The sequence below is a fragment of the Scyliorhinus torazame genome, chromosome 3, assembly GCF_047496885.1.
Source record: "Scyliorhinus torazame isolate Kashiwa2021f chromosome 3, sScyTor2.1, whole genome shotgun sequence".
Taxonomy (NCBI): domain Eukaryota; kingdom Metazoa; phylum Chordata; class Chondrichthyes; order Carcharhiniformes; family Scyliorhinidae; genus Scyliorhinus; species Scyliorhinus torazame.
Window position 1 is genome coordinate 357671382 of NC_092709.1, and position 26386 is coordinate 357697767.

Sequence of the window (26386 nt, forward strand, 5' to 3'; positions counted from 1 at the left end):
GTCCAAAAGATTAGGTGGGGTTACTGGGTTCCGAGGATAGGGTGGAAGTGTGGGCCTAAGTAGGGTGATCTTTCCAAGGGCCGGTGCAGACTCGATGGGCCGAATGGCCTTCTGTGGGGATTCTATGAACATCCTTGTCAATCTTTTCTGCACTCTCTCCAGTTTAATAACATCTTTCTACAGCAAGGCGACCAAAACTGAACACAATACTGCAGGTGCAGCCTCACCAATGTCCTGTACAACTGCAACATAACTTTCCAACTTCTGTACTCAATGCCCTGACTGATGAAGGCCAGCATGCCAAAAGCCTTCTTCATTGCTCTATCTACCTGTGACTCCACCTTTAGAGGACCGTGCACCTCAACTCCAGGGTCCCTCTGTTCCACGATACTCCCCAAGGTCCTACAATTCGACGTGAAAGACCAACCTTGATTTGACTTTCCAAAATGCAACACCTCACACTTATCTGTATCGAACTCCATTCGCCATATCTCAGCCCACCATAGGATGGTGTCCTAGATTCAAGTTGCTTCACCAATGGCCTTCCTTCCATCATAAGGTCAGAAGTGGGGATGTTTGCGGATGACTGCACAATGTGTTCAGCACCATTCGCGACTCCGTAGATAATGAAGCAGTCCGTGTCCAAATGCAGCAAGACCAGGACAATATCCAGGCTCGGGCTGACAAGTGGCAAGTTACATTCACGCCACACGTTTTCTCTCAGAGAATTGTTAGTCTGTGGAATTCTCGTCCGCAGAAGGAAGTAGAGGATGGGTCATTGAATTTATTCAAGGCTGAGTTAGTTTAATGAAGAAGGAGTCAACGGCGATAGGGGACAGTCAACAAACTGGAATTGAGACGAGGATCAGATCAGCCATCAAATAAGACCAGAAGACCAGAAGACATAGGAGCGGAAGGCCATTCGGCCCATCGAGTCCACTCCACCATTCAATCATGGCTGATTTCAACTCCATTTACCCGCTCTCTCTCCATAGCCCTTAATTCCTCGAGAAATCAAGAATTTATCAACTTCTGTCTTCAAGACACTCAACGTCCCGGCCTCCACCGGCCTCTGTGGCAATGAATTCCACAGACCCACCACTCTCTGGCTGAAGAAATTTCTCCTCATCTCTGTTCTAAAGTGACTCCCTTTTATTCTAAGGCTGTGCCCCCGGGTCCTAGTCTCCCCTGCTAATGGAAACAACTTCCCTACATCCACCCTATCTAAGCCATTCATTATCTTGTAAGTTTCTATTAGATCTCCCCTCAATTTCCTAAACTCCAATGAATATACCAGGATCCTCAGACGTTCATCGTACGTTAGGCCTACCATTCCTGGGATCATCCGTGTGAATCTCCGCTGGACCCGCTCCAGTGCCAGTATGTCCTTCCTGAGGTGTGGGGCCCAAAATTGCTCACAGTATTCTAAATGGGGCCTAACTAATGCTTTATAAAGCTTCAGAAGTACATCCCTGCTTTTATATTCCAAGCCTCTTGAGATGAATGACAACATTGCATTTTCTTTCTTAATTACGGACTCAACCTGCAAGTTTACCTTTAGAGAATCCTGGACTAGGACTCCCAAGTCCCTTTGCACTTCAGCATTATGAATTTTGTCACCGTTTAGAAAATAGTCCACGCCTCTATTCTTTTTTCCAAAGTGCAAGACCTCGCACTTGCCCACGTTGAATTTCATCAGCCATTTCTTGGACCACTCTCCTAAACTGTCTAAATCTTTCTGCAGCCTCCCCACCTCCTCCATACTACCTGCCCCTCCACCTATCTTTGTATCATTGGCAAACTTAGCCAGAATGCCCTCAGTCCCGTCATCTAGATCGTTAATATATAAAGAGAACAGCTGTGGCCCCAACACTGAACCCTGCGGGACACCACTCGTCACCGGTTGCCATTCCGAAAAAGAACCTTTTATCCCAACTCTCTGCCTTCTGCCTGACAGCCAATCGTCAATCCATGTTAGTACTTTGCCTCGAATACCATGGGCCCTTATTTTACTCAGCAGTCTCCCGTGAGGCACCTTATCAAAGGCCTTTTGGAAGTCAAGATAGATAACATCCATTGGCTCTCCTTGGTCTAACCTATTTGTTATCTCTTCAAAGAACTCTAACAGGTTTGTCAGGCACGACCTCCCCTTACTAAATCCATGCTGACTTGTCCTAATCCGACCCTGCACTTACAAGAATTTAGAAATCTCATCCTTAACAATGGATTCTAGAATCTTGCCAACAACCGAGGTTAGGCTAATTGGCCTATAATTTTCCATCTTATTCCTTGTTCCCTTCTTGAACAGGGGGGTTACAACAGCGATTTTCCAATCCTCTGATACTTTCCCTGACTCCAGTGACTTTTGAAAGATCATAACTAACGCCTCCACTATTTCTTCAGCTATCTCCTTTAGAACTCTAGGATGTAGCTCATCTGGGCCCGGAGATTTATCAATTTTTAGACCTCTTAGTTTCTCTAGCACTTTCTCCTTTGTGATGGCTACCATATTCAACTCTGTCCCCTGACTCTCCGGAATTGTTGGGATATTACTCATGTCTTCTACTGTGAAGACTGACGCAAAGTACTTATTCAGTTCCTCAGCTATTTCCTCGTCTCCCATCACAAAATTACCAGCGTCATTTTGGAGCGGCCCAATGTCAACTTTTGCCTCCCGTTTGTTTTTAATGTATTTAAAGAAACTTTTACTATCATTCCTAATGTTACTGGCTAGCCTACCTTCAAATTTGATCCTCTCTTTCCTTATCTCTCTCTTTGTTATCCTCTGTTTGTTTTTGTAGCCTTCCCAATCTTCTGACTTCCCACTACTCTTTGCCACATTATAGGTTTCTCTTTTGCTTTGATGCATTCCCTAACTTCCTTTGTCAGCCATGGCTGCCTAATCCCCCCTCTGATAACCTTTCTTTTCTTTGGGATGAACCTCTGCACTGTGTCCTCAATTACTCCCAGAAACTCCTGCCATTGCTGTTCTACTGTCTTTCCCACTAGGCTCTGCTCCCAGTCGATTTTCGTCAGTTCCTCCCTCATGCCCCTGTAGTTACCTTTATTTAACTGGAACACCTTTACATCTGATTCTACCTTCTTTCTTTCAAATTGGAGATTGAATTCGACCATATTATGATCACTGCCTCCTAAGTGCTCCCTTACTTTAAGATCTTTAATCAAGTCTGGCTCATTACATAACACTAAGTCCAGAATGGCCTGTTCCCTCGTGGGCTCCATCACAAGATGTTCCAAAAAGCCCTCCTGTAAACATTCAATGAATTCCCTTTCCTTGGGTCCACTGGCAGCATGATTTACCCAGTCCACCTGCATATTGAAGTCCCCCATGATCACTGTGACCTTGCCTTTCTGACATGCACTTTCTATTTTGTGGTGCATTTTGTGCCCCCGGTCCTGACCACTGTTAGGAGGCCTTTACATAACTCCCATTATGGTTTTTTTGCCTTTGTGGTTCCTCAACTCTACCCACACAGAATCCACATCATCCGACCCTATGTCGTTTAGTGCTATTGATTTAATTTCATTCCTAATTAACAAGGCAACCCCGCCCCCTCTCTGAATGAATTGCGAGGAAGGCTTGAATGGCCCCAAAGTCCTACATTCCACACAAGAGCCAGGCAATGACCACCTCCAACAAGAAAGGATCCAACCATCTTCCCCTGACATTCAATGGCATTACCATCGCTGAATCCCCCACAATCAACATCCTCACGGTTACCATTGACCAGAAACTGAAATGGACCAACTATATTAATACTGTGGGCAGGATCTACCGACCCCATTCGCTGTAGGCATTTAAACCTGTTATGGCTTCTGAGCTGCCAAAAATGGGATTTACGTCGGCGAGATCTCAGTTTGAGATCCTCCCTGCCACCCCCCCCCCTCCGTGACGTAATCAATGGCGGCACGGTAGCATGGTGGTTCGCGCAATTGTTTCCCATCTCCAGGGTCCCAGGTTCGATTCCCCACTGGGTCACTGTCTGTGAGGAGTTTGCACGTTCTCCCCGTGTGTGGAATCTTCCGGGTACTCCGGTTTCCTCCCACAGTGCAAAGATGTGCGGGTTAGGTGGATTGGCCATACTAAATTGCCCTTAGTGTCCAAAAAAAGGTTAAGTGGGGGTTGCTGGGTTGCGGCGATAGGTTAGATACGTGGGTTTGAGTGGGTTGTTCTTTGTAAGGGCCGGTGCAGACTCGATGGGCCGAATGGCCTCCTTCTGCACTGTAAATTCTATGAAAGGTTCACACTCAGCGAGGGCACGAACCAAATTTCCATGAATTTGAATATATTTTAATATAATTAAAGGGATCCACATCATAGCATCCGCCCACAAAGTATTCCCCCACCCCCCATCCCCCACACCCGGCAGTGTGGCGTGGCGCTCGCTAGAAAACCAGTTGTGATGACCATTCCGGGGGCGCGGAGCTGGCTGGAGACTCTGGGGGTTATGGGACAAGGCTGGACAGTGGACCAAGTAAGAGAGCGAATGAGAGTGAGAGAGTGTAAGACAGCATGAGACAGAGTGCTGGAGAGATTGTGACCAGTGCTATAATATTTATATGGCTGTATCATGTTGTCCTGGGGTCACTAATGAATCGTTAAGGTTTGGGAGACAGTATCCAAATTGGTGGCGGAAACAAATTCTTTTGTGGCTTTCGAAAAGGAATCGGATAAATAAGTAAAAATTAATTGCTGGAAAGCCGGGTATATTTGATTCACTTACGGGATGAGAGGATGGATATTGCTGGCAAGGCCCATCGCTAATTGCCCTTGACCAGAGAGCTCAGTGGCTGAAGAAACTGAGTGCCATTTCAAACACACGGGGCGAGATTCTCCGCGCCGGTTGGGAGAATCGCCTGGGCCGCCAAAATTTCCCGCGACGCCAGTCTGACGCCCTCCCGCGATTCTCCTAAGCGGCAGGAACGGCCCCGTCGAGTTCCGCGGGCCGCAGGCTGGAGAATCGCCGGAGACACCCAAAATGGCGATTCTCCGGCACCCCTGCTATTCTCAGGCCCGGATGGGCCGAGCGGCCAGGCCAAAACGGCGGGTTCCCCCCAGCGCCGTCCACACCTGGTCGCTGCCGTCGGGAACAGCGCGGGAACGCTGGGGGGGGCGGCCTGCGGGGGGCGGGGAGGGGGGGATCCTGCAACGGGGGGTACCTCAAATGTGGGGTGGCCCGCGATCGGTGCCCACCGATCGTCGGGCCGTCCTCTCTGAAGGAGGACCTCCTTCCTTCCGCAGCCCCGCCAGATCCGTCCGCCATCTTCTTGCGGGGCGGACTCGGGGAGGACGGCAACCACGCATGCGCGCGTGTCGCCAGTTATGCGGCGCCAGCCGCGTCATGTATGCGGCGCTGCCTTTACGTGGCGACAAGGCCTGGCGCGTGTAGAAGACGCGGCCCTGCTCCTAGCCCATTATCAGGCCCTGAAACGGTCGGGAGAGGGGCCGTTTCGCGCCGTCGTGAATCCCGGCGGCGTTCACGACGGCGTGGGCACTTCGGCGCGGGAGTGGAGAATCTCGCTCACAATGTTTTGGCCTCAACTACTTCCTGTGGTAGCGAATTCCACAGGCTCACCACTCTCTGGGTGAAGAAATTTCTCCTTATCCCTGTCCTACATGGTCTACCCCATATCCTCAGACTGTGACCCCTGGTTCTGGACACACCCACCATCAGGAACATCCTTCCTGCATCTACCCTGTCTATTCATAGAACATAGAACAGTACAGCACAGTGCAGGCCCTTCAGCCCACGATATCGTGCCGACCATTTATCCTAATCTAAGATCAACCTAACCTACACCCCTTCAATTTACTGCTGTCCATGTGTCTGTCCAAGAGTCGCTTAAATGTCCCGAATGACTCTGACTCCACCACCTCTGCTGGCAGTGCATTCCACACGCCCACCACTCTCTGTGTAAAGAAACAACCCCTGACTTCTCCCAATCACCTTAAAATTCTGTCCCCTCGTGACAGCCATTTCCACCCTGGGAAAAGTCTCTGGCTATCCACTCTATCCATGCCTCCCATCACCTTGTACACCTCTATCAAGTCACCTCTCTGCCTTCTTCGCTCCAGTGAGAAAAGCCCTAGCTCCCTCAACCTTTCTTCATAAGACATGCCCTCCAGTCCAGGCAGCATCCTGGTAAATCTCCTCTGTACCCTCTCCAAAGCATCCCCATCCTTCCTGTAATGAGGCGACCAGAACTGGACACAATATTCCAAGTGTGGTCTAACTAGAGTTTTATAAAGCTGCAGTAAAACCTCTTAAACTCAATGCCCCTGTTAATGAAAGTCAACACACCATACACCTTCTTAACAACCCTATCAACCTGGGTGGCAACTTTGAGGGATCTATGTACGTGGACCGCAAGATCCCTCTGTTCCGCCAGACTTCCAAGAATCCTGCCTTTAGCCCTGTATCCAGCATTCAAATTCGACCTTCCAAAATGAATCACTTCGCATTTATCAAGGTTGAACTCCATCTGCACTTCTCAGCCCATCTCTGCATCCTGTCAATGTCCTGTTGTAGGAATCCTGCAGGAATTTTATAGGTTTCTGTTAGATCCTCCCTCATTCTTCTGAACTCCAGCGAATAATCCTAATTGGCTCACTCTCTCCTCATACGTCAATTCACCATCCCAGGAATCAGTCTGGTAAACCTTTGCTGCACTCCCTCAAGAGCAAGAGCATCCTTCCTCAGATAAAGAGACCAAAACTCCACACAATATTGTAGGTGTGGCCTCACCAAGGCCCTGTATAATTGCAGCAAGACATCCCTGCTCCTTTACTCGAATCCTCTCGCATTGAAGACCAACATACCATTATTCTTCTTTACCACCTGCTGCTCCTGCCTGCTCAGCTTCAGTGACTGGTGTTCGAGGACACCCAGGTCTCTTTGCACATTCCTCTCTCAATTTATGGCCATTCGGATAATAATCTGCCTTACTGGCTTTGCTACCAAAGTGGATAACCTCAAATTTATTCAAATTAAACTTCATCTGCCATTCATTTGCCCACTCATGCCAACTTGTCCAAATCATACTGCATCTCTGCATCCTCCTCACAGCTCACCCTCCACCCAACTTTGTGTCCTTTGTAAATTTGGAGATATGACAATTAGTTCCCTCATCTGAGTCATGAATATATATTGTGAATCATGTCTAATAGTGAGTAATTGTTTGTGCCCTACGCAGAGGAATTATCCAAACCACATCAGCATTTTACTGGAGCTGGAGGGCGAGGATTTAATATTGGACCTCAGCAGAAAGATGTAAGTAAACCTCGCTTTGTGTGACAAAGGACACGGCATGAATTTTCACTGTGACTTGTGGATGGATTTCATTCCGTAGTTCCTCTTTCATATTTAATGGAAAGGTATCTTGTACAGAAGCTGAACAATAGAATAGTGTTTTGCTCTGTACCAGTTTAAAATGCATACTGTAGCTGGCCTCGGAGTTTGTCACAGAATCAATGCACAGAATGATGCCATTCTGCCCTTGTACCTGAGCATGGTTATTTTATAGAAGCTGCTCCATCATCCCCACTCCTGCTTATTCCTCACACCCCTGGAAATGTTCCCCTTCAGGCATTTGTCCAATTCATTTTGAATGTCACCATTGAACCACCTTTCTGGAAGTATCTCCCAGGTCACACTTCTTTGGTGTCCCTTTGCTGGTTTCTGAAATACTTCAAAGAACAAAGAAAAGTACAGCACAGGAACAGGCCCTTCGGCCCTCCAAGCCCGTGCCGGCCATGCTGCCCGACTAAACTACAATCTTCTACACTTCCTGGGTCCGTATCTCTCTATTCCCATCCTATTAATGTATTTGTCAAGATGCCCCTTAAATGTCACTATCGCCCCTGCTTCCACCACCTCCTCCGGTAGCGAGTTCCAGGGACCCACTGCCCTCTGTGTAAAAAGCTTGCCTCGTACATCTCCTCTAAGCCTTAAACCTATGCCCCCTAGTAATTGACCCCTCTACCCCGGGGAAAAGCCTCTGACTATCCACTCTGTCTATGCCCCTCATAATTTTGTAGACCTCTTATCAGGTTGCCCCTCAACCTCTGTCGTTCCAGTGAGAAGCCCTGAGACTTGCTACTGTTCTGTTTTATTGCAACATTAAAAGTCTTTTCTTTCAATCTTATATTATCCTTAACTTCCTGAGTGAAATACAGATGGGTATTTCTCGGTCTTCATTTGTTTTTCGGTGCAATGTATTTTAAAAATTGTTTTGTTGTATGTTTCCCACCATTCATATACCTGCTTGCCCTTTGACCTACTTACCAAATACGTTCGGCCACTTCTCCCCTTATTCCTATGTAATTGGTTTTGTTTAAGTTTAAGATTCTTGTTTGCAATCGGAGCATATCATTTTCAAACTTAACCTGGGATTCAATTGTATTATGATCACTCTTTCCCAGTGGATCATTGACCTCATTATTAATTAACTCTGCTTGATTGCACAGGGGCTGGTTAGCACACTGGGCTAAATCGCTGGCTTTTAAAGCAGACCAAGGCAGGCCAGCAGCGCGGTTCGATTCCCGTATCAGCCTCCCCGAACCGGCGCCAGAATGTGGCGACTAGGGGCTTTTCACAGTAACTTCATTGAAGCCTACTTGTGACAATAAGTGATTTTCATTCATTTTCATTTCAGTAGCCAATCAAAATATTTCATGTTCTAGTTGGTTCCACCACGTATTCCTCGAAGAAACTTTGATGACAGCATTCCACAAACTTGTCTTTGAAATTGTTCAGGCTAGATCGAATGTGTCAGTCTATATGAAAATGAAAGTCATCTTTCATTGTGTGCCTATTTCCATGAAACACCTTCAGCGTTCACAACTGCCGTACCTGTTCGAGGCTCTTGCATGACTCAAAACCCTGGGAATACTGGGAAACCTGCTATGAAGACTAAGGCAATGATACATTGCCAGCTTGGCTGCTCCTGAATAATTGTCCTTCTGAAAATGAATTTCCAGCACCTAGATCATTACGAGTACTGGAGAGTGCCATCCAGCGAGGGCCTCCAGAATGACTGAGCTGCACTCTACACAGTCTCACACAACAAAGTGGGGCTACCTTGAAACCTGATGAAGTGCAGGAGGTTGTGTTCACCTCGAAGGATGCGGAGGGGGAGGACACTGTACAGCTGAAGTCAGAAAACTGGAGCAGTGCTCTTGGCAGGTTCCCAAGTGGGAGGTGGCGGTAAATGGTAATGTCTTCGGACAAGTAAGCCAGAGGCCCAGGGGCCCTGGGGACATGGGTTCAAATCTCACCAAAGGTAGCTGGCGCAATTTAATTTCACCGAATAAATCTGGAATTTAAGAAAAAGCTCGTGGCAATAAAGGTGACCATGAAACCCTTGTCGATGGTTGTAAAAACCCATCTGGTTCACTAATGTCCTTCAGGGAAGGAAATCTGCCGTCTTTACCCGGCCTGGCCTACATGTGTCTCCAGACCCACAGCAATGTGGTTGACTCTGAAATGGCCGAGCCAACCACTCAGTTGTATCAAAACTGCTATAAAGTCTATGAAAAGGAATTGCATTGGGCTGATCACCTGTCATCGACTGAGGCCCCAGAAACAACCACGGAAAACCCAGCCCGGTCTAGTCTATAAAACCCTGTGACCAACATCTGGGGGCTTGTGTCAAAGTTGGGAGAGCTGTCTCACAGACTAATCAAGCAGCCTGACATAGTCACACTCACAGAATCATACCTTACAGGCAACGTCCCAGACACCACCATTCCTGGGTATGTCCTGTCTCACTGGCAGCACAGACCCAGCAGAGGTGGCGGCACAGCGGTACACAGTCGGGAAGGAGTTGCCCTGGGAGTCCTCAACGTTGACTCTGAGGGCAGCACGGTGGCGCACGTGGTTAGCACTGCAGTCTCGCGGCGCCGAGGTCCCAGGTTCGATCCCGGCTCTGGGTCACTGTCCGTGTGGAGTTTGCACATTCTCCCCGTGTCTGCGTGGGTTTCGCCCGCACAACCCAAAGGTGTGCAGGGTAGGTGGAATCGACACGCTAAATTGCCCCTTAATTGGAAAAAAATTAATTGGGTATTCTAAAGTTATTAAAAAAACATGGACCCTGGACCCCATGAAGTCTCATGGCTTGAGGTTAAACATGGGCAAGGAAACCTCCTGCTGATTACCACGTACCGGCCACCATCAGCTGATGAATCGATACTCCTCCATGTTGACCACCACGTGGAGGAAGCACTGAGGGTGGCAAGGGCACAGAGTGGCCCGTCTTCACATTGAGGACACCCTCCATCGTGTTGTGTGGCACTAGCACCGTGCTAAATGGGATAGACTTCGAACAGATCTAGCAACTCAAGACGGGGCATCCACGAGCCACTGTGGGACATCAGCAGCAGCAGAATTGTGTTCAACCCCAATCTGTAACCTCCTAGCCCGGCATATCCCCCACTCCACCATTACCGCCCAGCCAGGGCATCAGCCCCGGTTCAATGAAGAGTGCAGGAGAGCATGGCAGGAGCATAGAATCATAGAACTCCTATTGTTCAGAAGGAGGCCGTTCGGCCCATCGGGTCTGCACTAACCCTCTGAAAGAGCACCGTACATAAACCCACTATCCACCGCCCCCCCCCCCCCCCCCCCCCCAACTCCGTAATCCGATAACTCCAACCAACCTACACACCCCTGGACACGGGGAGAACATGCAAACTCCACACAGACAGCGACCCAAGGCCGGAATTGAACCCATGTTTCTGGCGCTGTGAGGCAGTAGTGTGAACCACTTTGCCGCCGTACAGCACCAGGCACACCAGTGGATCTCAGGAACCAGATTTGAAGCATCAATTGGTTAACTGGCAACCAGTGGGTTGGCCTGGGACAGTGTTCTGCCTGACAACGATCAGTGATTGGCTCCTGCGTGATGCTTTTTGAGAGAACTGGGCAGAACCGTTTAGACCTTGAAAGTGAAAGGGACACTCTTGTTCTCTCTCTCTCTCTCTGAATTCTCCCTCTGTGACCCGAACAGGCGCCGGAATGTGGCGACTCAGGGCTTTTCACAGTAACTTCATTGCAGTGTTAATGTAAGCCTACTTGTGACACTAAAGATTATTAAAATTAAAATAATTGTTCTGAAAGCAGTGCATGCCGGGCACAACCTTTGCTGAGTCAACATGGTTTTGTGAAAGGGAAATCATGTTTAACAAATTTATTGGAATTCTTTGAAGGAGTAATCTGTGCTGTAGATAAAGGGAAACCGGTGGATGTACTGCACTTAGATTTCCAGCAGGCATTTGATAAGGTGCCACATCATAATGTTATTGCGGAAAATAAAAGGCTTCGTGTCGGGGGAACCATATCGGCATGGATAGAAGATTGGTTGGGTAAGAGGAAAGTGAGAGTCGGCACAAATGGGTCTTTATCAAGTTGGCAAGATGCAACGAGTGGTGTTCCATGGGGATCAGTGATCCAATGACTTGGATGACGGGGCTGAAGGGATGGCTGCTAAATCTGCTGATGACAAAGATAGGTCGGAAAGTAAATTGTGAAGAGGGCATAAAGAGGCCACAAACTGACATAAGTGGGGTATGTGAGTGGGAAGAAACTTTGGCAAATTGAGTACATTGTGGGCAAATGTGAAATTGGCCATTTTGGCAGGAAGAATAAAAAAGAAGCGAATGATCTAAACAATGATAGATTGCAGAGCTCGAAGGTGCAGAGGATCTTGTGCATGAATCACAAAAGGCTGGTATACAGGTACAGCAAGTCATTAGGAATGTTAGTAGAAAGTTTTAATTTATTATGAGGCAAATTGAATACATAGAAGCAGAGAAAATAGGAGCAGGAGGAGGCCATTTGCCCATCCAGCCTGCTCCACGATTGATTATGATCATGGCGGATCGGTGAGTATAAAGTAACTCACTGGGGGATTCATGGCCTAGTCTCCAGGGAGCTGTCTTGGAGGGCGGAGCTGTGAGTATAAAGTAACTCAACTCGGGGATTCGGGGCTTAGTCTCCAGGGAGCAGTCTCAGAGGGTGGAGCTGTGAGTATAAAGTAATGCACCTCAGGGTTCACGGCCTTGTTTCCAGGGAGCAACCTCGGAGAGCGGAGCGGAGTGGTGGGTATAAAGTAACTTACCTCGGGGATTCGAGGCCTTGTTTCCGTGGATCAGTCTCGGAGGGCAGAGCAGGGAGTATAAAGTAACTCACCTCAGCGATTCACGGCCTAGTCTCCAGTGCGCAGTCTCGGAGGGCGGAGTGGAGAGTATCAAGGAACTCACCTCGGAGATTCATGGCCTAGTCTCCAGGGAGCAGTCTGGGAGAGCGGAGCAGTGAGAATAAAATAATTCAGCTCATGGATTCAAGGCCTAGTCTCCAGGGAGCAGTCTCCGAGGGCGGAGTGGTGAGTATTAAGGAACTCACCCCGGGGATTCATGGCCTAGTCTCCAGGGAGCAGTCTCGGATGGCAGAGTGGTGAGTGTTAAGGAACTCACCTCGGGGATTCACGGCCTTGTCTCCAGTGAACTGTCTCGGAGGGTGGAGTGGTGAGTATTAAGGAACTCACCTCGGCGCCCAGTCTCCAGGGAGTAGACGCGGAGGGTGAGTATTAAGTAAGTGACCTCAGGGATTCGGGGCCTAGTCTCCAGTGAGCTGTCTCGGAGCGCGGAGCAGTGAGTATTAAGGAACTCGCCTTGGGGATTCACGGCCTTGTCTCCAGGGAGCAGTCTGGGAGTGCGGTGCAACGGAGCGGTGAGTATTAAGTGCTGTAGCTGTATGATATGGGAGCTGGGCAGGCGATGTGTTGCAGCTGTGTGATGTGGGAGCTGGGCAGGCGATGTGCTGTTGCTGTGTGATGTGAGAGCTGGGCAGGCGATGTGCTGTACCTGTATGATGTGGGAGCTGGGCAGGCGATGTGTTGCAGCTGTGTGATGTGGGAGCTGGGCAGGCGATGTGCTGTAGCTGTGTGATGTGGGAGCTGGGCAGGCGATGTGCTGTACCTGTATGATGTGGGTGCTGGGCAGGCGATGTGCTGCAGCTGTGTGATGTGGGAGCTGGGCAGGTGATGTGCTGTAGCTGTATGATGTGGGAGCTGGGCAGGCGATGTGCTGTAGCTGTATGATGTGGGAGCTGGGCAGGCGGTGTGCTGTAGCTGTATGATGTGGGAGCTGGGCAGGCGATGTGCTGTAGCTGTATGATGTGGGAGCTGGGCAGGCGATGTGCTGTAGCTGTGTGATGTGGGTGCTGGGCAGGCAATGTGCTGTAGCTGTGTGATGTGGGTGCTGGGCAGGCGATGTGCTGTAGCTGTGTGATGTGGGTGCTGGGCAGGCAATGTGCTGTAGCTGTGTGATGTGGGTGCTGGGCAGGCGATGTGCTGTAGCTGTGCGATGTGGGAGCTGGGCAGGCGATGTGCTGTAGCTGTATGATGTGGGAGCTGGGCAGGTGATGTGCTGTAGCTGTATGATGTGGGAGCTGGGCAGTTGATGTGCTGTAGCTGTATGATGTGGGAGCTGGGCAGGCGATGTGCTGTAGCTGTATGATGTGGGAGCTGGGCAGGCGATGTGCAGTAGCTGTATGATGTGGGAGCTGGGCAGGCGATGTGCTGTAGCTGTATGATGTGGGAGCTGGGCAGGCGATGTGCTGTAGCTGTATGATGTGGGAGCTCGGCAGACGATGTGCTGTAGCTGTGTAGTGTGGGAGCTGGGCAGGCGATGTGCTGTAGCTGTATGATGTGGGAGCTGGGCAGGCGATGTGCTGCAGCTGTACGATGTGGGAGCTGGGCAGGCGATGTGCTGCAGCTGTAGGATGTGGGAGCTGGGCAGGCGATGTGCTGCAGCTGTACGATGTGGGAGCTGGGCAGGCGATGTGCTGCAGCTGTACGATGTGGGAGCTGGGCAGGCAATGTGCTCTAGCTGCATGATTTGGGTGCTGGGCAGGCGATGTGCTGTAGCTGTATGATGTGGGAGTTGGGCTGGCGATGTGCTGCAGCTGTACGATGTGGGAGCTGGGCAGGCGATGTGCTGCAGCTGTACGATGTGGGAGCTGGGCAGGCAATGTGCTCTAGCTGCATGATTTGGGTGCTGGGCAGGCGATGTGCTGTAGCTGTATGATGTGGGAGTTGGGCTGGCGATGTGCTGGAGCTGTGTGATGTGGGAGCTGGGCAGGCGATGTGCTGTAGCTGTATAATGTGGGAGCTGGGCAGGCGAAGAGCTGTAGCTGTATGATGTGGGAGCTGGGCAGGCGATGTGCTGTAGCTGTATGATGTGGGTGCTGGGCAGGCAATGTGCTGTAGCTGTGTGATGTGGGAGCTGGGCAGGTGATGTGCTGTAGCTGTGTGATGTGGGAGCTGGGCAGGCGATGTGCTATAGCTGTCTGATGTGGGAGCTGGGCAGGCGATGTGCTGCAGCTGTGTGATGTGGGAGCTGGGCAGGCGATGTGCTGTAGCTGTAGTGATGTGGGAGCTGGGCAGGCGATGTGCTGCAGCTGTATGATGTGGGAGCTGGGCAGGCGATGTGCTGCAGCTGCATGGTGTGCGAGCTGGGCAGGCGATATGCTGTAGCTGTGTGATGTGGGAGCTGGGCAGGCGATGTGCTGTAGCTGTATGATGTGGGAGCTGGGCAGGCGATGTGCAGTAGCTGTGTGATGTGGGTGCTGGGCAGGCGATGTGCTGTAGCTGTATGATGTGGGAGCTGGGCAGGCGATGTGCTACAGCTGTATGATGTGGGAGCTGGGCAGGCGATGTGCTGTCGCTGTGTGATGTGGGTGCTGGGCAGGCGATGTGCTGTAGCTGTGTGATGTGGGAGCTGGCCAGGCGATGTGCTGTAGCTGTATGATGTGGGACCTGGGCAGGCGATGTGCTGTAGCTGTGTGATGTGGGAGCTAGGCAGGCGATGTGCTGTAGCTGTGTGATGTGGGAGCTAGGCAGGCGATGTGCTGTAGCTGTGTGATGTGGGAGCTGGGCAGGCGATGTGCTGTAGCTGTATGATGTGGGAGCTGGGCAGGCGATGTGCTATAGCTGTCTGATGTGGGAGCTGGGCAGGTGATGTACTGTAGCTGTGTGATGTGGGAGCTGGACAGGCGATGTGCTGTAGCTGTATGATGTGGGAGCTGGGCAGGTGATGTACTGTAGCTGTATGATGTGGGAGCTGGGCAGGCGATGTGCTACAGCTGTATGATGTGGGAGCTGGGCAGGCGATGTGCTGTCGCTGTGTGATGTGGGTGCTGGGCAGGCGATGTGCTGTAGCTGTGTGATGTGGGAGCTGGCCAGGCGATGTGCTGTAGCTGTATGATGTGGGAGCTGGGCAGGCGATGTGCTGTAGCTGTATGATGTGGGAGCTAGGCAGGCGATGTGCTGTAGCTGTGTGATGTGGGAGCTAGGCAGGCGATGTGCTGTAGCTGTGTGATGTGGGAGCTGGGCAGGCGATGTGCTGTAGCTGTATGATGTGGGAGCTGGGCAGGCGATGTGCTATAGCTGTCTGATGTGGGAGCTGGGCAGGTGATGTACTGTAGCTGTGTGATGTGGGAGCTGGACAGGCGATGTGCTGTAGCTGTATGATGTGGGAGCTGGGCAGGTGATGTACTGTAGCTGTATGATGTGGGAGCTGGGCAGGCGATGTGCTGTAGCTGTGTGATGTGGGAGCTCGGCAGGCGATGTGCTGTAGCTGTATGATGTGGGTGCTGGGCAGGCGATGTGCTGTAGCTGTGTGATGTGGGAGCTGGGCAGACGATGCCCTGCAGCTGTATGATGTGGGAGCTGGGCAGGCGATGTGCTGTAGCTGTATGATGTGGGAGTTGGGCAGGCGATGTGCTGGAGCTGTATGATGTGGGAGCTGGGCAGGCGATGTGCTGTAGCTGTATGATGTGGGAGCTGGGCAGGCAATGTGCTGCAGCTGTGTGATGTGGGTGCTGGGCAGGCGATGTGCTGTAGCTGTATGATGTGGGAGCTGGGCAGGCGATGTGCTGCAGCTGTATGATGTGGGAGCTGGGCAGGCGATGTGCTGTAGCTGTGTGATGTGGGAGCTGGGCAGGCGATGTGCTGCAGCTGTGTGATGTGGGTGCTGGGCAGGCGATGTGCTGTAGCTGTATGATGTGGGAGCTGGGCAGGCGATGTGCTGCAGCTGTGTTATGTGGGAGCTGGGCAGGCGATGTGCTGTAGCTGTATGATGTGGGAGCTGGGCAGGCGATGTGCTGCAGCTGTGTGATGTGGGTGCTGGGCAGGCGATGTGCTGTAGCTGTATGATGTGGGAGCTGGGCAGGCGATGTGCTGCAGCTGTGTGATGTGGGAGCTGGGCAGGCGATGTGCTGTAGCTGTATGATGTGGGAGCTGGGCAGGCGATGTGCTGCAGCTGTTTGATGTGGGTGCTGGGCAGACGATGTGCTGTAGCTGTGTGATGTGGGAGCTGGGCAGGCGATGTGCTGCAGCTGTATGATGTGGGAGCTGGGCAGGCGATGTGCTGCAGCTGTATGATGTGGGAGCTGGGCAGGCGATGTGCTGTAGCTGTATGATGTGGGAGCTGGGCAGGCGATGTGCTGCAGCTGTGTGATGTGGGTGCTGGGCAGGCGATGTGCTGTAGCTGTATGATGTGGGAGCTGGGCAGGCGATGTGCTGCAGCTGTGTGATGTGGGAGCTGGGCAGGCGATGTGCTGTAGCTGTATGATGTGGGAGCTGGGCAGGCGATGTGCTGCAGCTGTGTGATGTGGGTGCTGGGCAGGCGATGTGCTGTAGCTGTATGATGTGGGAGCTGGGCAGGCGATGTGCTGCAGCTGTGTGATGTGGGAGCTGGGCAGGCGATGTGCTGTAGCTGTATGATGTGGGAGCTGGGCAGGCGATGTGCTGCAGCTGTTTGATGTGGGTGCTGGGCAGACGATGTGCTGTAGCTGTGTGATGTGGGAGCTGGGCAGGCGATGTGCTGTAGCTGTATGATGTGGGAGCTGGGCAGGCGATGTGCTGCAGCTGTATGATGTGGGAGCTGGGCAGGCGATGTGCTGTAGCTGTATGATGTGGGAGCTGGGCAGGCGATGTGCTGCAGCTTTGTGATGTGGGTGCTGGGCAGGCGATGTGCTGTAGCTGTATGATGTGGGAGCTGGGCAGGCGATGTGCTGTAGCTGTGTGATGTGGGAGCTGGGCAGGCGATGTGCTCTAGCTACATGGTGTGCGAGCTGGGCAGGCGATGTGCTGTAGCTGTATGATGTGGGAGCTGGGCAGGCGATGTGCTGTAGCTGTATGATGTGGGAGCTGGGCAGGCGATGTGCTGTAGCTGTATGATGTGGGAGCTGGGCAGGCGATGTGCTGCAGCTGTATGATGTGGGAGCTGGGCAGGCGATGTGCTGTAGCTGTATGATGTGGGAGCTGGGCAGGCGATGTGCTGTAGCTGTATGATGTGGGAGCTGGGCAGGCGGTGTGCTGTAGCTGTATGATGTGGGAGCTGGGCAGGCGATGTGCTGTAGCTGTATGATGTGGGAGCTGGGCAGGCGATGTGCTGCAGCTGTATGATGTGGGAGCTGGGCAGGTGATGTGCTGCATCTGTGTGATGTGGGAGCTGGGCAGGTGATGTGCTGCAGCTGTATGATGTGGGAGCTGGGCAGGCGATGTGCTGCAGCTGTATGATGTGGGAGCTGGGCAGGCGATGTGCTGTAGCTGTGTGATGTGGGAGCTGGACAGGCGATGTGCTGTAGCTGTATGATGTGGGAGCTGGGCAGGCGATGTGCTGCAGTTGTGTGATGTGGGAGCTGGGCAGGTGATGTGCTGCAGCTGTATGATGTGGGAGCTGGGCAGGTGATGTGCTGCAGCTGTGTGATGTGGGAGCTGGGCAGGTGATGTGCTGCAGCTGTTTGATGTGGGTGCTGGGCAGACGATGTGCTGTAGCTGTGTGATGTGGGAGCTGGGCAGGCGATGTGCTGTAGCTGTATGATGTGGGAGCTGGGCAGGCGATGTGCTGCAGCTGTATGATGTGGGAGCTGGGCAGGCGATGTGCTGTAGCTGTATGATGTGGGAGCTGGGCAGGCGATGTGCTGCAGCTGTGTGATGTGGGTGCTGGGCAGGCGATGTGCTGTAGCTGTATGATGTGGGAGCTGGGCAGGCGATGTGCTGTAGCTGTGTGATGTGGGAGCTGGGCAGGCGATGTGCTCTAGCTACATGGTGTGCGAGCTGGGCAGGCGATGTGCTGTAGCTGTATGATGTGGGAGCTGGGCAGGCGATGTGCTGTAGCTGTATGATGTGGGAGCTGGGCAGGCGATGTGCTGTAGCTGTATGATGTGGGAGCTGGGCAGGCGATGTGCTGCAGCTGTATGATGTGGGAGCTGGGCAGGCGATGTGCTGTAGCTGTATGATGTGGGAGCTGGGCAGGCGATGTGCTGTAGCTGTATGATGTGGGAGCTGGGCAGGCGGTGTGCTGTAGCTGTATGATGTGGGAGCTGGGCAGGCGATGTGCTGTAGCTGTATGATGTGGGAGCTGGGCAGGCGATGTGCTGCAGCTGTATGATGTGGGAGCTGGGCAGGTGATGTGCTGCAGCTGTGTGATGTGGGAGCTGGGCAGGTGATGTGCTGCAGCTGTATGATGTGGGAGCTGGGCAGGCGATGTGCTGCAGCTGTATGATGTGGGAGCTGGGCAGGCGATGTGCTGTAGCTGTGTGATGTGGGAGCTGGGCAGGCGATGTGCTGTAGCTGTATGATGTGGGAGCTGGGCAGGCGATGTGCTGCAGTTGTGTGATGTGGGAGCTGGGCAGGTGATGTGCTGCAGCTGTATGATGTGGGAGCTGGGCAGGTGATGTGCTGCAGCTGTGTGATGTGGGAGCTGGGCAGGTGATGTGCTGCAGCTGTATGATGTGGGAGCTGGGCAGGCGATGTGCTGCAGCTGTATGATGTGGGAGCTGGGCAGGCGAAGTGCTGTAGCTGTGTGATGTGGGAGCTGGGCAGGCGATGTGCTGTAGCTGTATGATGTGGGAGCTAGGCAGGCGATGTGCTGTAGCTGTATGATGTGGGAGCTGGCCAGGCGATGTGCTGTAGCTGTATGATGTGGGAGCTGGGCAGGTGATGTACTGTAGCTGTGTGATGTGGGAGCTCGGCAGTCGATGTGCTGCAGCTGTGTGATGTGGGAGCTGGGCAGGTGATGCGGTGCAGCTGTCTGCTGTGGGAGTTGGGCAGACGATGCACTGCAGCTGTATGATGTGGGAGCTGGGCAGGCGATGTGCTGTAGCTGTATGATGTGGGAGTTGGGCTGGCGATGTGCTGTAGCTGTATGATGTGGGAACTGTGCAGGTGATGTGCTGCAGCTGTATGATGTGGGAGCTGGGCAGGCGATGTGCTGTAGCTGTGTGATGTGGGAGCTGGGCAGGCGATGTGCTGTAGCTGTATGATGTGGGAGCTAGGCAGGCGATGTGCTGTAGCTGTATGATGTGGGAGCTGGGCAGGTGATGTACTGTAGCTGTGTGATGTGGGAGCTCGGCAGTCGATGTGCTGTAGCTGTATGATGTGGGAGCTAGGCAGGCGATGTGCTGTAGCTGTATGATGTGGGAGCTAGGCAGGCGATGTGCTGTAGCTGTATGATGTGGGAGCTGGGCAGGCGATGTGCTGTAGCTGTATGATGTGGGAGCTGGGCAGGCGATGTGCTGTAGCTGTATGATGTGGGAGCTGGGCAGGCGATGTGCTGTAGCTGTATGATGTGGGAGCTGGGCAGGCGATGTGCTGTAGCTGTGTGATGTGGGAGCTGGGCAGGCGATGTGCTGTAGCTGTATGATGTGGGAGCTGGGCAGGCGATGTGCTCTAGCTACATGGTGTGCGAGCTGGGCAGGCGATGTGCTGTAGCTGTATGATGTGGGAGCTGGGCGGGCGATGTGCTGTAGTTGTATGATGTGGGAGCTGGGCAGGCGATGTGCTGTAGCTGTATGATGTGGGAGCTGGGCAGGCGATGTGCTCTAGCTACATGGTGTGCGAGCTGGGCAGGCGATGTGCTGTAGCTGTATGATGTGGGAGCTGGGCAGGCGATGTGCTCTAGCTACATGATGTGGGAGCTGGGCAGGCGATGTGCTGTAGCTGTGTGATGTGGGAGCTGGGCAGGCGATGTGCTCTAGCTACATGATGTGGGAGCTGGGCAGGCGATGTGCTGTAGCTGTATGATGTGGGAGCTGGGCAGGCGATGTGCTGTAGCTGTGTGATGTGGGAGCTGGGCAGGCGATGTGCTCTAGCTACATGATGTGGGAGCTGGGCAGGTGATGTGCTGTAGCTGTGTGATGTGGGAGCTGGCCAGGCGATGTGCTGTAGCTGTATGATGTGGGAGCTGGGCAGGCGATGTGCTGTAGCTGTGTGATGTGGGAGCTGGGCAGGCGATGTGCTGTAGCTGTATGATGTGGGAGCTGGGCAGGCGATGTGCTGTAGCTGTGTGATGTGGGAGCTGGGCAGGCGATGTGCTGCAGCTGTATGATGTGGGAGCTGGGCAGGCGATGTGCTGTAGCTGTGTGATGTGGGAGCTGGGCAGGCGATGTGCTGTAGCTGTATGATGTGGGAGCTGGGCAGGCGATGTGCTGCAGTTGTGTGATGTGGGAGCTGGGCAGGTGATGTGCTGCAGCTGTATGATGTGGGAGCTGGGCAGGTGATGTGCTGCAGCTGTGTGATGTGGGAGCTGGGCAGGTGATGTGCTGCAGCTGTATGATGTGGGAGCTGGGCAGGCGATGTGCTGCAGCTGTATGATGTGGGAGCTGGGCAGGCGAAGTGCTGTAGCTGTGTGATGTGGGAGCTGGGCAGGCGATGTGCTGTAGCTGTATGATGTGGGAGCTAGGCAGGCGATGTGCTGTAGCTGTATGATGTGGGAGCTGGCCAGGCGATGTGCTGTAGCTGTATGATGTGGGAGCTGGGCAGGTGATGTACTGTAGCTGTGTGATGTGGGAGCTCGGCAGTCGATGTGCTGCAGCTGTGTGATGTGGGAGCTGGGCAGGTGATGCGGTGCAGCTGTCTGCTGTGGGAGTTGGGCAGACGATGCACTGCAGCTGTATGATGTGGGAGCTGGGCAGGCGATGTGCTGTAGCTGTATGATGTGGGAGTTGGGCTGGCGATGTGCTGTAGCTGTATGATGTGGGAACTGTGCAGGTGATGTGCTGCAGCTGTATGATGTGGGAGCTGGGCAGGCGATGTGCTGTAGCTGTGTGATGTGGGAGCTGGGCAGGCGATGTGCTGTAGCTGTATGATGTGGGAGCTAGGCAGGCGATGTGCTGTAGCTGTATGATGTGGGAGCTGGGCAGGTGATGTACTGTAGCTGTGTGATGTGGGAGCTCGGCAGTCGATGTGCTGTAGCTGTATGATGTGGGAGCTAGGCAGGCGATGTGCTGTAGCTGTATGATGTGGGAGCTAGGCAGGCGATGTGCTGTAGCTGTATGATGTGGGAGCTGGGCAGGCGATGTGCTGTAGCTGTATGATGTGGGAGCTGGGCAGGCGATGTGCTGTAGCTGTATGATGTGGGAGCTGGGCAGGCGATGTGCTGTAGCTGTATGATGTGGGAGCTGGGCAGGCGATGTGCTGTAGCTGTATGATGTGGGAGCTGGGCAGGCGATGTGCTGTAGCTGTATGATGTGGGAGCTGGGCAGGCGATGTGCTCTAGCTACATGGTGTGCGAGCTGGGCAGGCGATGTGCTGTAGCTGTATGATGTGGGAGCTGGGCGGGCGATGTGCTGTAGTTGTATGATGTGGGAGCTGGGCAGGCGATGTGCTGTAGCTGTATGATGTGGGAGCTGGGCAGGCGATGTGCTCTAGCTACATGGTGTGCGAGCTGGGCAGGCGATGTGCTGTAGCTGTATGATGTGGGAGCTGGGCAGGCGATGTGCTCTAGCTACATGATGTGGGAGCTGGGCAGGCGATGTGCTGTAGCTGTGTGATGTGGGAGCTGGGCAGGCGATGTGCTCTAGCTACATGATGTGGGAGCTGGGCAGGCGATGTGCTGTAGCTGTATGATGTGGGAGCTGGGCAGGCGATGTGCTGTAGCTGTGTGATGTGGGAGCTGGGCAGGCGATGTGCTCTAGCTACATGATGTGGGAGCTGGGCAGGCGATGTGCTGTAGCTGTGTGATGTGGGAGCTGGCCAGGCGATGTGCTGTAGCTGTATGATGTGGGAGCTGGGCAGGCGATGTGCTGTAGCTGTGTGATGTGGGAGCTGGGCAGGCGATGTGCTGTAGCTGTATGATGTGGGAGCTGGGCAGGCGATGTGCTGTAGCTGTGTGATGTGGGAGCTGGGCAGGCGATGTGCTGTAGCTTTATGATGTGGGAGCTGGGCAGGCGATGTGCTGCAGCTGTCTGCTGTGGGAGCTGGGCAGGCGATGTGCTGTTGCTGTGTGATGTGGGAGCTGGGCAGGCGATGTGCTCTAGCTACATGATGTGGGAGCTGGGCAGGCGATGTGCTGTAGCTGTGTGATGTGGGAGCTGGCCAGGCGATGTGCTGTAGCTGTATGATGTGGGAGCTGGGCAGGCGATGTGCTGTAGCTGTGTGATGTGGGAGCTGGGCAGGCGATGTGCTGTAGCTGTATGATGTGGGAGCTAGGCAGGCGATGTGCTGTAGCTGTATGATGTGGGAGCTAGGCAGGCGATGTGCTGTAGCTGTATGATGTGGGAGCTGGGCAGGTGATGTACTGTAGCTGTGTGATGTGGGAGCTCGGCAGTCGATGTGCTGTAGCTGTATGATGTGGGAGCTAGGCAGGCGATGTGCTGTAGCTGTATGATGTGGGAGCTAGGCAGGCGATGTGCTGTAGCTGTATGATGTGGGAGCTGGGCAGGTGATGTACTGTAGCTGTGTGATGTGGGAGCTCAGCAGTCGATGTGCTGTAGCTGTATGATGTGGGAGCTAGGCAGGCGATGTGCTGTAGCTGTATGATGTGGGAGCTGGGCAGGCGATGTGCTGTAGCTGTGTGATGTGGGAGCTGGGCAGGTGATGTGCTGTAGCTTTATGATGTGGGAGCTGGGCAGGCGATGTGCTGCAGCTGTCTGCTGTGGGAGTTGGGCAGACGATGCACTGCAGCTGTATGATGTGGGAGCTGGGCAGGCGATGTGCTGTAGCTGTATGATGTGGGAGTTGGGCTGGCGATGTGCTGGAGCTGTATGATGTGGGAGCTAGGCAGGCGATGTGCTGTAGCTGTATGATGTGGGAGCTAGGCAGGCGATGTGCTGTAGCTGTATGATGTGGGAGCTGGGCAGGTGATGTACTGTAGCTGTGTGATGTGGGAGCTCGGCAGTCGATGTGCTGTAGCTGTATGATGTGGGAGCTAGGCAGGCGATGTGCTGTAGCTGTATGATGTGGGAGCTAGGCAGGCGATGTGCTGTAGCTGTATGATGTGGGAGCTGGGCAGGTGATGTACTGTAGCTGTGTGATGTGGGAGCTCAGCAGTCGATGTGCTGTAGCTGTATGATGTGGGAGCTAGGCAGGCGATGTGCTGTAGCTGTATGATGTGGGAGCTGGGCAGGCGGTGTGCTGTAGCTGTATGATGTGGGAGCTAGGCAGGCGATGTGCTGTAGCTGTGTGATGTGGGAGCTGGGCAGGCGATGTGCTCTAGCTACATGGTGTGCGAGCTGGGCAAGCGATGTGCTGTAGCTGTGTGGGAGCTGGGCAGGCGATGTGCTGTAGCTGTATGATGTGGGAGCTGGGCAGGCGATGTGCTCTAGCTACATGGTGTGCGAGCTGGGCAGGCGATGTGCTGTAGCTGTATGATGTGGGAGCTGGGCAGGCGATGTGCTCTAGCTACATGATGTGGGAGCGGGGCAGGCGATGTGCTGTAGCTGTGTGATGTGGGAGCTGGGCAGGCGATGTGCTCTAGCTACATGATGTGGGAGCTGGGCAGGCGATGTGCTGTAGCTGTATGATGTGGGTGCTGGGCAGAAGATGTGCTGTAGCTGTATGATGTGGGAGCTGGGCAGGCGATGTGCTATAGCTACATGATGTGGGAGCTGGGCAGGCGATGTGCTGTAGCTGTATGATGTGGGAGCTGGGCAGGCGATGTGCTGTAGCTGTATGATGTGGGAGCTGGGCAGGCGATGTGCTGCAGCTGTATGATGTGGGAGCTGGGCAGGCGATGTGCTGTAGCTGTATGATGTGGGAGCTGGGCAGGCGATATGCTGTCGCTGTGTGATGTGGGAGCTGGGCAGGCGATGTGCTGTAGCTGTGTGATGTGGGAGCTGGACAGGCGATGTGCTGTCGCTGTGTGATGTGGGAGCTGGGCAGGCGATGTGCTGTAGCTGTGTGATGTGGGAGCTGGGCAGGCGATGTGCTATAGCTGTGTGATGTGGGAGCTGGGCAGGCGATGTGCTGTAGCTGTATGATGTGGGAGCTGGGCAGGTGATGTACTGTAGCTGTGTGATGTGGGAGCTCGGCAGTCGATGTGCTGTAGCTGTATGATGTGGGAGCTAGGCAGGCGATGTGCTGTAGCTGTATGATGTGGGAGCTAGGCAGGCGATGTGCTGTAGCTGTATGATGTGGGAGCTGGGCAGGTGATGTACTGTAGCTGTGTGATGTGGGAGCTCAGCAGTCGATGTGCTGTAGCTGTATGATGTGGGAGCTAGGCAGGCGATGTGCTGTAGCTGTATGATGTGGGAGCTGGGCAGGCGATGTGCTGTAGCTGTGTGATGTGCGAGCTGGGCAGGTGATGTGCTGTAGCTTTATGATGTGGGAGCTGGGCAGGCGATGTGCTGCAGCTGTCTGCTGTGGGAGCTGGGCAGACGATGCACTGCAGCTGTATGATGTGGGAGCTGGGCAGGCGATGTGCTGTAGCTGTATGATGTGGGAGTTGGGCTGGCGATGTGCTGGAGCTGTATGATGTGGGAGCTAGGCAGGCGATGTGCTGTAGCTGTATGATGTGGGAGCTAGGCAGGCGATGTGCTGTAGCTGTATGATGTGGGAGCTGGGCAGGTGATGTACTGTAGCTGTGTGATGTGGGAGCTCGGCAGTCGATGTGCTGTAGCTGTATGATGTGGGAGCTAGGCAGGCGATGTGCTGTAGCTGTATGATGTGGGAGCTAGGCAGGCGATGTGCTGTAGCTGTATGATGTGGGAGCTGGGCAGGTGATGTACTGTAGCTGTGTGATGTGGGAGCTCAGCAGTCGATGTGCTGTAGCTGTATGATGTGGGAGCTAGGCAGGCGATGTGCTGTAGCTGTATGATGTGGGAGCTGGGCAGGCGGTGTGCTGTAGCTGTATGATGTGGGAGCTAGGCAGGCGATGTGCTGTAGCTGTGTGATGTGGGACCTGGGCAGGCGATGTGCTCTAGCTACATGGTGTGCGAGCTGGGCAGGCGATGTGCTGTAGCTGTATGATGTGGGAGCTGGGCAGGCGATGTGCTGTAGCTGTATGATGTGGGAGCTGGGCAGGCGATGTGCTCTAGCTACATGGTGTGCGAGCTGGGCAGGCGATGTGCTGTAGCTGTATGATGTGGGAGCTGGGCAGGCGATGTGCTCTAGCTACATGATGTGGGAGCGGGGCAGGCGATGTGCTGTAGCTGTGTGATGTGGGAGCTGGGCAGGCGATGTGCTCTAGCTACATGATGTGGGAGCTGGGCAGGCGATGTGCTGTAGCTGTATGATGTGGGTGCTGGGCAGAAGATGTGCTGTAGCTGTATGATGTGGGAGCTGGGCAGGCGATGTGCTATAGCTACATGATGTGGGAGCTGGGCAGGCGATGTGCTGTAGCTGTATGATGTGGGAGCTGGGCAGGCGATGTGCTGTAGCTGTATGATGTGGGAGCTGGGCAGGCGATGTGCTGCAGCTGTATGATGTGGGAGCTGGGCAGGCGATGTGCTGTAGCTGTATGATGTGGGAGCTGGGCAGGCGATATGCTGTCGCTGTGTGATGTGGGAGCTGGGCAGGCGATGTGCTGTAGCTGTGTGATGTGGGAGCTGGGCAGGCGATGTGCTGTCGCTGTGTGATGTGGGAGCTGGGCAGGCGATGTGCTGTAGCTGTGTGATGTGGGAGCTGGGCAGGCGATGTGCTGTAGCTGTGTGATGTGGGAGCTGGGCAGGCGATGTGCAGTAGCTGTATGATGTGGGAGTTGGTAGATCTCATTGCGAGCTGCAGTGACGACATCTGCAGCAAGTGTTTGTTGCTTGCGGAATTTCAGCTGAGAGTTGATGAGCTGGAGTCTGAGCTTCAGACACTGCGGCACAGCAGGGTGGGGGAGAGTTACCTGGAAGCTTTGTGTAGAGGGTGCCATCTCCGCTACTGGGCCGATATCTGGGGTTTGGATGTCTGTGTGTGTCTCTCTCCAGCTGGCACTGAAACTTCAGAGGCCAGGGGATGTCGCACTGGGACACTTCCACTGAAGAGAGCACTGATTCAAGCCTGCCGTTTATTCCTAACCGACAGCCTGAGACTTATATCACACAGATCTCCAGACCCCTACCAATACCCAGGTGATTCTCTCTCTTGCCGG

The 26386-nt window shown here is 53.5% G+C and overlaps 1 protein-coding gene across 1 annotated transcript in view; it reads left to right on the forward strand.

Annotated features, from left to right (window-relative positions):
- Window positions 1–4424: 4424 nt before the first annotated feature.
- LOC140409438 (disintegrin and metalloproteinase domain-containing protein 9-like) overlaps window positions 4425–26386 on the forward strand; it is a 956416-nt gene continuing 934454 nt past the window's right edge. The window contains exons 1-2 of the mRNA XM_072497871.1: window positions 4425–4496; window positions 7216–7292. Coding sequence (XP_072353972.1) covers window positions 4425–4496; window positions 7216–7292 — 149 coding nt within the window. The remainder of the gene's footprint in view (window positions 4497–7215; window positions 7293–26386) is intronic.